At 47.8% G+C, this 12,166-nt stretch overlaps 1 protein-coding gene across 1 annotated transcript; it reads right to left on the reverse strand.

Annotated features, from left to right (window-relative positions):
• Positions 1 to 7,246: 7,246 nt before the first annotated feature.
• Positions 7,247 to 8,070, reverse strand: LOC118983187 (mas-related G-protein coupled receptor member X2-like). The gene is given in 2 exon segments (XM_037040539.1): positions 7,247 to 7,881; positions 7,884 to 8,070. Coding segments are annotated over 2 exon segments (822 nt in total).
• Positions 8,071 to 12,166: the final 4,096 nt, after the last annotated feature.

Genomic DNA, 12,166 nt, shown 5'->3' on the forward strand with positions numbered 1-12,166 from the left:
GAACACGAGGTCCACAGTGGCAGGCATCGAGGTCTGTGGCAGACCTTGGATGTGACCCAGTGTCAAGGTCACTGCCTGGTAGGTAGTAGTTTCTCAGTAAATTTCTGTGGAACACTCGAGGAATTATTTCAGAGGGAAAGAAACAGACATCTCTACAGTGACAAAGCCAGGTGCATTCTTCCTCCTGGCTCATATTTTCTTTTCCTTTCCTCCTTCTTCTTTTTCACCGTCTCACATCCATAAAGCATGTGAGGTAACTCGAGCACTTCACTCTCAGAGAGTCTTTGGGAGAGTTTTCTGAGGGTGGAACCTGAGCGAGGGTCCCTGTGGCCGATGACCTTAGTCTTGTTGCAGAAAGCAGAAATGAGGTTCATGAAGCTGGTTTTGGTGGTGTCCCCACACCGACATTGGTGAAAGTGATCCTTTTTCTGGGGTCTAGGAATAGCATCCAAGTCCTTGTCTCAAGGATTTGGGACTTGGTGTAGATGCAGTAGGGGTGGAGATGGGAAGATGAAAAGCAGAGCTTTGGTGTGAGCCAATTGATCTGAAGGCAGAGGACATCCTTCTGTTCCTGAGAGTTCATCTCTGGAGTCGTATTTCCTGTTGTATTTCCTGGCCGCAAGCCTGAAGAGTGAAAAGCCAAGGACATTAGCAAGGTTTGTCAGGAGAAAATTGGAGCTGAGACCAATCGCCGGGCTGTATGTGGGTGTGCGGGGGGAGGGAGGTGTGATGTGGTCTTGCTGTAGGAGCCCGCCACAGATCCGGAGCGAGCCTCTGGGGGCCTCAGACACCAGCCTGTCAGCTCAAGGTGAAGGCCAAGGGCACCTGGCTGCTGATCCCAGGAAGAAACATCAGAAATACTTGTCTCAGGCAGAGTGGGAGTCAGAAGTTAGTCTCCCCCGTGGTCACTGTTGTGGGGTCCTGCAAAGCAGTCATTGACCTGGTAATCAAGAGCCTACTGTGAGGTAGCCATTGTTCCCCCAGCCGGATGCACATTCGAGAGCAAGATGGTGTCTTTTGTCTCAGGGAGCTGATATTCTAGAGGGGACATAGCCAGGTTAAAACAATGACTAAAAAGATCATTTCAGACAGTGGTAAGTGCAATGAAGAAAGAGAAAAGGGGGTGGGGTGATGGAGAGAAGGTGGAGAGGCGTCCCTTTTGGTTGTTTGTTCAGAGATGGCCTCTCAGGGGAGAGAACATTTACACAGGGCCTTGAGTGACGAGAAGGAGCCAGCCATGCAGAGTAGGGGGAGGGCTCCCAGGCAGAACTTTCTTGTCCAGGCACAGCAGGAAGGCAGAGTGAGCAAGGAGGTGGGAGAGGCAGGCAGGAGCCAGGCTGCCTAGGGCCTTGAAGGCTGTGGATAAGTTTTATTTTAATGTACTCAGAAGCTACAGGAGGTGTCTAAGTGGGGAGAGCAATCAGATCTGGACTTGAACTGTGGGGACCCTAGAAGCGCCAGGAATCTCAGCTCTTCTCCTCTCAAAGGGCCCCGAGAGGCCGTGCAGGCCAGTGCGTCCCAGAACACCCACACCAGAAACTTGGGGCGGAAACCAGACTCCAGAAGGGCTCTGGTTGGCCTGCGACCAATGCAAATTAGTTGCCATTGTTAAAAAAACAACTAGGACATTTCAAGTACAAATCCATATTAAATAAGAAGATCTGGCAACTTCAGGCTCAGAAGCCTACATGAGAGTGGCCAAGGAGCTGGTAGCAGTTACTCCCTCAAGGCAGGGCGTGTCCGGTTTGCCAGGGTCCCCACTCTTACCCCCATTACTGAGGGCATGTGTTAGTCACCATTTGTCGAGGTGCTTGCCCTGTTGTTTTTCTGGAAGGGGAAAGTCACATATTTCCTGTAACATATCAGAAATAACTGTTATCTGACCCAGCTTGCTCCATTTCCCTGGCCTGTGAAAGCATTTGAGTTAAGACCTTCTCTCTCCCCCTCTGTGAACTGCACATTCCTCATCTGTGAAAAAGTGGGGTGTTTGAATATGGTGGCTCCAAGGCCCTTTCTAGTTGTGGCTTCCAAGCCCCTCTGAGTCTGCACTTCAGAAATGACTTGTGCTGCAGACAGCGCTTGATTGTCCTGCAGTTTTTGAGGGATTGCTCACCCTTGACGCTTTTGCCCTTGAGTTATGATTTATTGGAGTGCTTGGAAGAAGAATGACTTTTGTTCTGGGAGCTTATCCTTCATCTTTTGATTTTGGAAGGAGAGGAGTACGTCAGACAACGCAGCAGGGCTGCAGTTGCTAAGAGAACTGTAGGCCGCAGAGGCTGTTTGGAGACAAGGCCAACGGAAAACTCTTGTCTTCCCCTTTTCTTTCCATTCCCTTCCCTTTGCTTTTCTCTCTCTCCTCTTTTGAGCAAAGACATCATAGTCAATAACCCCTTCTAAAAGGTTAATCTTAGTCTCCGATAGAGTTTAGGTCACCTTGAATCCAAAGGGTTATTTCTGAAGAACACCCCCACCAGCCAAACTACTCTCAGTGAAGTGACCTGCTGGCTTTTAATTATGGCCCTGCCTGCTAGATACTCATTTGGCCTTTGGTGAGTAAGTTATTTTCCTCTGGGCCTCAGCTTCCCCATCTGTGAAGGAGAGGGCAGAGAGAATGCTTGTGTGTTCTGTGTAGTTCCAGCCCTAATATTTCAGAAGGAGGCTGCCAGGGATTTAGAGAATAAAGCAGCATCGACCGGTAAAATCTCCATGACTCTCCTGTTTCACCAAGGCCCTGGAGCCCCTTCACCTTGGAGCCACACTATTTCCCCATAGGTCTTTGGCTTGCTCTCCTCTGGCTATTTAATTAGTGGTAAAGGTGGAATTTCCATCCACCCATCTCAGTAGATGTGACGTGCCCTGAGTATCTGCCTTGCCAGGTAATCTTACTTTTAGCATTGTTCCTTTGTTGTAGAAAAGGCCGGCAACAGGATCTAAAAGTCTGATTATTTATTTTTCTAGTCCAGTACCTCTGTGGGACTCCGCTGGTCCGCAGCCTCGGAGATGAGTAAGTGACGATTTAAGCAACAAGTGCGCCCCCTGGTGACCTATGTAAAAATTGCAGAAAGACTCAGCCATTCAACAAACACTATTCATTGAATTTAAATCCTACTGCCTAACCCTCTGGAAAAGATAAAAGAAATGTGCATAAATGTCGTGTAAAGGAATATAGATGTATTTCCACTCCCAGAGCCAACTTTTGCCCATTTGGCATGTCTACCTCTTGCCCCTCGGTTCTTTTTAAGTTTTTTTTTAATTGATTCTAGAGAAAGGGGAAAGGAGAGAGAAAGAGAGGGAAGGAAACATGATCTGTTGCCTCTTGCACGTGCCCTGACAGGGGTGCAAACCCACAACCTTTCGGTTTACAGGATGACACCCAGCCAACTGAGCCACACCAGCCAGGTCTTGACCCTCAGTTCGTGATATAGCAATTGGGGTACAGCAGCGACTTTCAACCTTTTTCACCTCATGGCACACATAAACGAAGTACTGAAATTATCCTTTTTCCTAAGGTGTCAGTGATCTTCAAATTAATCAATAGATTCAAAACAATCACAGTCAAAATTCCATCCGGGTTTTTATAGCTATTTGAGAAGTTTTCCCCTAAAATTTGTATAGAAATGTGAAAAAACCTAGGTAGCTAAAATAAACCTGAGGCAGAAAAACAAAACGAGAGGACATATACTACCTGATAGATTACCACAAAGCTACGGTCGTCACAGCAGTGGGTGCTGGGTTAAAGAACATACCAGCGATCGGCACACTTCCTTTGTAAAGGCCTAGATGCTAAATATTTTCCGTGCCAGCTACTCAGCTCTGCTGTTGTAGCATGAAAGTAGCCACAAACAATAAGTAAACCAACAGGCATGGTTAGTTTTCAGTAAAACTTTATTTATAAACACAGGCAGTGAGCTGGATTTGGCCCATAGGCTGACTCCTGGGATAGACTGACAGAACAGATCAGAAAGTGCAGAAGTACGTCCGTGTTGATAAGGGTGGTTTTTGACACGGGAGCTAAATGATTCAATGGGGGTGGGGGCAGAGGGGTGTCTTTTCAACAAGAGTGCTGGGCAACTGGATGACTTTGGGGAAAAAGAAGCCTTCTCCCCTACCTCAAACTCTGCACAAAAATGAATTTGAAATGGTTCAGACATCTAAAAGTAATTTTGCTTTTTTCTAGAAAGCAAAAATTATAATACTGTTAGATGAAAACACTGGAGAATACCTTCGTTTGCTTGGGAGTAGGCAAAGCTTTCCTGGAGTGCATAAAGCACTAACCATAAAGGAAAAAAAAAAAGCATGAATTTGGTGTCATAAAAAACAAAAACTTCTTCCCATCAAAAGATACTTTAAAAATGGATAGGCAAGTACCAAACTGGAAAAAAGTATTGGCAATGCAGAAATCTGACAAAGGGTTTTTATTTAGAATATGTAAGGAGTCCAACAAATCCATGTAAAGAGATGAACGACCCAATAGAAATGGATAGCAAACTAGAACAGGCACTTCAAAAAATATATATACAAATGGTCCAATACACAGGAAAAGATGTACCCTCTTTTAGGGGAAAAGTTGGGGTGTTTCGGGTATAGGTGAAATAGGTACACCACGTTTAGGAGAAGGGTGACTTTGCTTTATTAGCTTTATTTGGAATTAATATGCTTTAATGAGATGTTTATGGGTGCCAAGTTGACAAAGGGTAGACTGTGATGTGTTTGAAAGTGTCTTCTTGTCAACTTTGGCTAGGCTGAACTATGTTTCCCAGAATTCCTTTCCCTTCCTTGCATGTTTCGGTCAAGGGGTGTATCAAGAGACAACTGGCAGGGCTCTGGCCAAGATGGGGACATAGGTAGAAACCCTTTGCTTCCTCGCACAGCCAAGAGGAGGATAACAACCAATCTAAAATCAGTAAACAACCAGAAGTGCGAGAAAATCAAACTGCATGGAACTCTGACAACCAAGGAATTAAAGGAAAAATCAGCCAGAACAACCAGACCAGTAAGGATGGCGTGGGCTGGCTCAGAAAAACCGCAGCTGAGGCGAAACTGAGACTCAGAGCTGACTGTGGACTACAGCGGCGGTTGCTGCGGTGGGAGAAACTCCCAGTCGCACATGAAACTCCCAGTCTCACACGAGAGTCCTTTGAAAAGTGCACTAGAGACAAGCAGGCCAGCTACACTGTTCCCTCTCCAGCCCCTCCCCAACAGGCAGTGCCACAGCGCAGCAAAGAGGTCTGCCCTGCCCAGGTGAACACCTAAGGCCCCCCTTATAATCTATCAGGGACCCTGAACAAAGAAATATGGCCCAAGGAAAGAACAGAGCAAAGCCTCAGAAAGAGAGCTAAGTGATGAGGAGATAGCCAACCTATCTGATGGAGAATTTAAAGCCGTGGTAATCAAAATGCTCACAGAACTGCTTGAGCTTGGTTGAAAAATGAGAAAACAAATGAAAGATACCCAAAATGAAATCAAGCAAAATATTCAGGGAACCAACAGTGGCGGGAAGGAAACCAGTACTCAAAGCAATGATCTGGAACAAAAGGAAAAAATAAGCATCCAACTGGAACAGAATGAAGAAACGAGAATTCAGAAAAGTGAAGAGAGACTTAGAAACCTCTGGGACAACATGAAACATTCCAATATCCAAATTATAGGGGTGTCAGAAGGAGAAGAACAACAGCAAGAAATTGAAAGCTTATTTGAATTAATAGTGAAGGAAAACACTCCCAGTCTGGTGAAGGAAATAGACTTTCAGGAAGTCCAGGAAGCCTGGAGAGTCCCAAAGAGGTTGGACCCAAGGAGGAACACACCAAGGCACATCATCATTAAGTTACCCAAGATTAAATATAAAGAGAGAATCCTAAAAGGAGCAAGAGGAAAGGAGAGAGTTACCTACAAAGGAGCTCCCATAAGGCAATCAGCTGATTTCTCAAAAGAAACCTTATAGGCAAGAAAGGGCTGGAAAGAAGTATTTGAAGTCATGAAAGGCAAGGGCCTATATCCAAGATTACTCTATCCAGCAAAGCTATCATTTAGAATGAAAGGGCAGATAAAGTGCTTCCCACATAAGGTCAAGTTAAAGGAGTTCATCATCACCAAGCTCTTATTATATGAAATGTTAAAGGAACTTATCTAAGAAATAGAAGATAAAAAATATGAACAGTAAAATGACAGCAAACTCACAATGATCAACAAATGAACCTAAAAGAAAAACAATGAAAACAAAAACTAAGTAAGCAACTAGAACAGGAACAGACTCAGGGAAATGGACATCACATGGAAGGATTTCATTGGGGAGGGGGAAGGGAGGAATGGGGGGAAGGTACAAGGAAAAAGAAGCATAATTGGTAGGTGTAAAGTAGCCAGGGAGAGATAAAAAATGGTATAGTGAACAGAGGACTCAAACAACTTATATGTACAACCCATGGACATGAACTAAAGGGGAGGATGCTGGAGGGTTGGGGGGCAGGGCAGAGGGGGGACTAAGGGGGAGAAATTGGGAAAACTGTAATAGCATAATCAATAAAAAACACTTAAAAAAAGAAAAGGCATTGTTATGAATTTACACAACTATTCCCCCAACAATGGAATTGGAACTGAAACATAAATTATATAATCCCAGAAGATCTTGTTATTGCTAGAGAAAATAATAAAAATAACTAGTCTGAAAAAAAAAGAGACAATCTGCACAGGATTTGGTGGTTAGAAATGAAGCGGCAGCCATATTGTTTTTGGGCACAGCAGAGTAGTGCGTGGGCACCGGGGTGCGCATGCACGCTCCTCGCGTGGTGCGCGGCAGCAGCTGGGTCTGGAGCTGCTCCGCCTTCCCTCGCATCCTCCTTCAGGGTCCTGACTCTGGACCAGGTGTGTGTTTAGCTCTGTGATGAGGGCTGCCAACTTCTGAAGAACTCTCATAGCATCAACATGACAGCACTGAGAGAGACTGATGGGAATTCCGGTCAGTTATCCTGGGTTTTAACTCATGCTCCTGGGTTCTCGTTTACCCTGCTGACTTCAAGCTCTAGAATCAGACCAGCAGCAGCCTTACAGAGACAGTGGGACCACATAGGAGTATATATGTATATCATCTCCTTACACTATACATATGTTTTACATAGTTATATATATATAAACTTCTGTAAGCACTCCTTCTCTGACTGAACCCTGCTTGATAGAGAATCACTGTGTGAAACTGCTTCCTGAAGTCTCCTTGGTGTCCTGGGGAAGGCTCCCTCCACTTGCTCCATCTCAGCTACATCCTCCAAGGCGTTATGGAGACCAACCTGAGGGGCTGCGGCAGCTGCCGCTGCCCCCTAAAGGAGCCAACAAAAAGGTAAATGGTGGGATTGACACTGCTGCCGAGACTAGACAGGACAAACCCAGTCAGTGTCAGAAAGTATGAAAACGTTTTACTGCAAAGTTCTTGAATCCAGTAACACAGAAACCACTTGTAGCCGAAAGGCAGGACGCAGAGGAAGAAGACCAGCACGGCGAGCAGGATGGCCACGCTGAGCCTGGTGGGCTGCACCCGCTGGGAGCCACACAGCAGCCTGGCCAGCAGAACCAGGCTGGACCTGGAGAGATGCACCCGTAAGAAAATCAGCCAGGTGACAATGATGAAATCAAACCCCTGACACCAAGTGTTGTCACGAATCTTCATCAGGAAGCCACAGTAGCTCCCTTCCAGGATGCTCAGCAGCAGGGACAGGGCCCAGAGCAGGGCACATGTGACAGCTGACATGGGTCTGGGGCGGCGGTAGTGGTACCAGATGGGCCACAGTATGGCCAGGCTGCGCTCTGTGATAATGGCGCTGAGAAAGCTCAGGCCTGGGACGTAGGCAAAGTGATGGATGTGGGGGTACCGCAAGAGTGCTCCATGAATGACCGCAGGGAATACCCAACCTGGCAGCGGAGGAAGAGGAAGTCGGGCCCCACCAGGTTGAGGATATAGACGGAGAAGGTGTTCCTCCTCAAGCGGAAGCCCAGGAGCCGGAGCACAGTGGCGTTCCCTGCCAGCCACACCAGGGCAGTGACGAAGATCAGCCCATCTAGGTTCAGGGTTGCCTTGCCACACATGGAAGGGACCTGGTCACCTCTATTTGTTGATGTGAGTTCTGTCCCCCAGGCTGTGATAGTCGTATCTTTGCTCAGAAACCCTGCAGTGGTGACCACCAGAAAAACAAACAAACAAAACAAACAATATTTGAGCACCTGGTATGATCACCGTTTCTCAGAGTCACCGTGCTGTGTGGCTGTTATTGTCCCGTGTTGCAGAGGAGGGAAATGGAGCCTTCTAGAGATTAAAGTACTTACCAAAGGCCACACAGCCCTGGAGTCATGGAACCTGGGTTCAAACCCAGCCCTCTCTGACTCTGGAGCCTGGGCTGCCTCTCCTGCCACACAGGCCCTCTGCTGATGTGTGGATGTTCTGTGGTCCCATCATGTGCCCCCCTCCGAGCTCCCACTCACTGTCCAGAGGTAATGTCATGCCCCCAGAATTTTCTGAAGACGAGATCAATACTGGGATCGAATCTGAGAGACCGGAAGAGGGCCGTGGGCCCAAGCATTCCTCTGTCCTGGGCTGGGATTTCCCTCTCAGCTGCATGAAGCCAGAAAGACACAGAGATGACCATGGGCCACCTTCATGGCTACTGGGCCCATTCACCAAAGAGAAAGGCCATGCTTTAGGGACATGAAGGGAATGTGACCTCTTGCTAGGACAGGTGGCCTCAAAACAGCCCAGTGTGTCAGCTCTATGAAGACAGAAACACTTTTTATCCCTAGTGCCCTAGCTGTGTGTGGCACGCAGTCTGGTCTCAAGAAATATTTATTTAGTGAAAGAATAAATGAACGAGGAACATAATGACAATGAAAACTTGAATTAAATGTTTAAAAAAATGAAAACACCATTAAAGGTGTTAAAACACACACACGTGTAATGGGTAAAGAAAATTTCACACATTGTAATTCTTTTTCTGGAAGGTCTGTGTGTATTCAGGAGAGTGACCTATGTGTGCCCCAAACATCCACTGACCACTGATGTGCGTTTGAACCGAGGCCTCTAGAAGGCTTTGCTGAGCACCTGGAACCATTTTGGTGCTCACATGAGGGTGAGATCAGGGGTGGAGCTGAGTACAAGGGCAGAAGTGGGGGTGAGGTCTGAGTGCCATTGGAAAGAGATTCTGCAGGTTTAGAAATAACTATGGGGAGCTATGAAGTGGGGTGATGTGGTGTGTGCAGTGTAAACCCAGTCCACTCCTCCCAGGAGATATTTTGTGGGGTTTTCTTGGCTGAGTAAAGTGTTCCTGTGAGGGGCGGGTATGAGGGGAAATGGGAAAGTGTGGGCTTGGAATGTCAAGAGAGACACTCATGCAGATGTCAAGTGGACCGAGAGGACCTGCTCACCTGTGAGGGCCTATTAGCAGCTGATGCGGCGTATCAGGTATTGCCTGTGTAATCCTCTCAAGGCCCCTTTGAGGGGAGAACTAGTATTATTCCCATTTTACAGAGGGTGGAATTGATTCACAAAAAAAGATGAGTGTTTTGCTCACGGTCTCACAGAACATGGATGTGAACCCAGCAGGGCTCCCTCGGGGTCTACACTTCTGACCAGCCGTGTAGACCCACCACGGGTAGTATTGGTGATAGTATTGGTTACTCCCGGACAGGGAAAAGCCAGAGAAGTGATTCCCAAGTTTAATTCAAGATGGCAGTCATAATGGTAGCTTAAAAAAAAATCTAACTTAAGCAAACTCCAGAAATACGGAGAGCAAGAGATGTCAATGAAATAGGGAACAAGAAGTGGGTGGAAGCCAATTAGGAACACACAGCAGGATCCAGGAGCCCTTTCCTGCCTCAGAAAGTCAGCCATTGCTCCAAAACCCAGAGGACTCACTGGGCCAGGAGGCCTCCACGTGGAAGGAAGAGGCATCCTCCTCCTGGGCCCAGGGAGGAATTAAGTACCCAATCACCCACCCTTGTGTTCCCTTAGAGGGACAAGCTCCCAGAGCCCTGATTGGTCAGAAAAGGATGTGGGAGGAAAACGAGTCTCTGCTCTCCCCACTCAGAAAACTTAACAGCAAGTCCGTTTTCTAGCCTGTCAGGGGTGTCATCCCAGTCACACTAGACACTTCCTAAGGACAGGGCTAGGCCTGTTCACTGCTGTACCCAGCCTTTTAGCACATGTCCCCCGGGGACCATCTTGTACCATCCTTGTTTAAAACCGGGAGAACACGAGGCCCAAAGCGTCAGAGGGGTTTTCCTGAGGTCCCACTGTGAAGAGGGGGCCCATGACCAGTCCTGGAGCCCCGCCCCAGGCTTTCCTGCTCTCCTCTGCTACCTCATTCAGGATCTTGGAGGAGCTCCCCAAAAATCTTTACGTGACCTCAGAATGTGAGGGACAAGCAGGGGGTGCAGAGATCGCCCCCCATACTCATTCTCCTCATGTTTCACATAATGATTCTGAGGATGTTGAGATCAGAGAAAGGACCCTATTTTCCAACTTCGTTGTTACTGATGGCGCCGTGTGACTCGGCGCTGGCCAGTGGGTGGCGAGGAGAAGTGTTGCACACAATCCCTGGGCCAGGCTTCCCCTTCCCGTCTCTGTCTGGGGCCTGAGTGCTGGTGTGTCTGGGAGCCACAGGGGCCGCAGCACGAGGGCATCTGTCCAGGGACAGGGAGACGGAAGTTGGAGGGAAGGCCACATCTGAGTGCCTTGGATCCTGTAGTCCGGGACGAATGAACTTTCTGGCTTGTTTAAGTCTTTATTACAACAGGTCTCTACTAGAGGAACCAATCCTAGACTCTAACCCAGGGGTTGTCAAACTCATTTTCACTGTGGGGCCACATCAGCCTCAAGGTTGCCTTCAATGGGCCGAAATAATTTCTGGACTGTGTAAATGTAACTACTCCTTAACAGTTAAGGAGCTGAAATTCCATTTGGCCCTTCGAAGGCAACCATGAGGCTGATGTGGCCCCCGGTGAAAGTGAGTTTGACACTCCTGCTCTAACCCATAAAAAGTAGGTTTTCCTTTTAAAATGACATTCTAGTGGCAAGGCATTTTCTTTCTTTATGAATGTGGGTGATTGCGTCATAAAAGTAAAACTGGAGAAAGAAGGTGCACATGAAGAAGGACATACGAACTCCCGCAGAGACGAGAAATAATTTGATGGCATCGAGATAGAGAAAAACCCAGGAAGCAGAGAAGAGTGGAGTGTGCATCTGCTCCGAGGACCTCCTTTTCAGCCTTCTCCACCCTGTTGGGCATCCCAGGAAGCTGGCTCCTAGGTACCTCATCCGTGGGATCCTGCCCTGGTTTCTGGTTACACTGAGCTGCCAGGAGACTGGATGGCAGGGAAGGAGAGATTTGAGCTTTTCATCTCCCGGCTCACTCCCTGCTGGGCGGTGTGTTGGCAGTGGCCCCGCTGCTCCGCCAGGCTGGGGGTCCTCTCCTATTGCTATGATTGAGGCTCTGCTTTCTCTGTGTACTTGCTCCTTCTCTGGCCCCTCTAAGCCTCAGGGTGGGAACAGTGCTCCTCTATTGCTTGCCTCAGGGTGTTTCACCATGCATTGCCACTTTCCCTTGAACCTGCTCAGTGGTCCCTCGTGAAAACTCCTCATTTATCCCCGTTTGGGCTGTTAACTCCTGGCACTCTGCCAGAACCAAAAGAGAAAAGAATTCTGAAAACAAGGAAATCTGGGTTAATAGAAGTTTTTGCTCTGGGAAGCAATGCTTACATTTCACCTTGCTCCCTAAATTAAGGGGCAACACCGTTTCCCTGACAGCAGATCTGAATGGCTGGAATGAAGGGGGTGCCTATGGGGAGATGGAGCAGAGGAGAGAAAGGTTCTGGTTGACCCCGACTGCATCTCTGACTTTCGGAGCTGCTGCACAGCACAGGTGCCCGGGGGTGGGCTGGGGTGGGGGTGGGGAGCCTCGTGTCTCCTGCCTTTTCCTGAAGGAGGGACTACAGTTGCTGCGTGTGCTCCCAAAGTAGAATTGTGGGGATAGGAACTTATAGCCAAATCTGAAACTGGCTTTGAACCTAAGTCAGTTCTGGGTATGTATTCTTACCTTTCTTCCATTCTTCTTGTCATAGGGGGAGAGCTGACCTCTGTGTTGGAGGGAAGAGCTTTTCTGGGCTTGAGTGACGCCAGAAGACACTTCTCCGT

This window comes from Sturnira hondurensis, unplaced genomic scaffold, assembly GCF_014824575.4.
Source record: "Sturnira hondurensis isolate 20B ecotype Veracruz unplaced genomic scaffold, ASM1482457v3 Scaffold0002638, whole genome shotgun sequence".
Lineage (NCBI taxonomy): Eukaryota > Metazoa > Chordata > Mammalia > Chiroptera > Phyllostomidae > Sturnira > Sturnira hondurensis.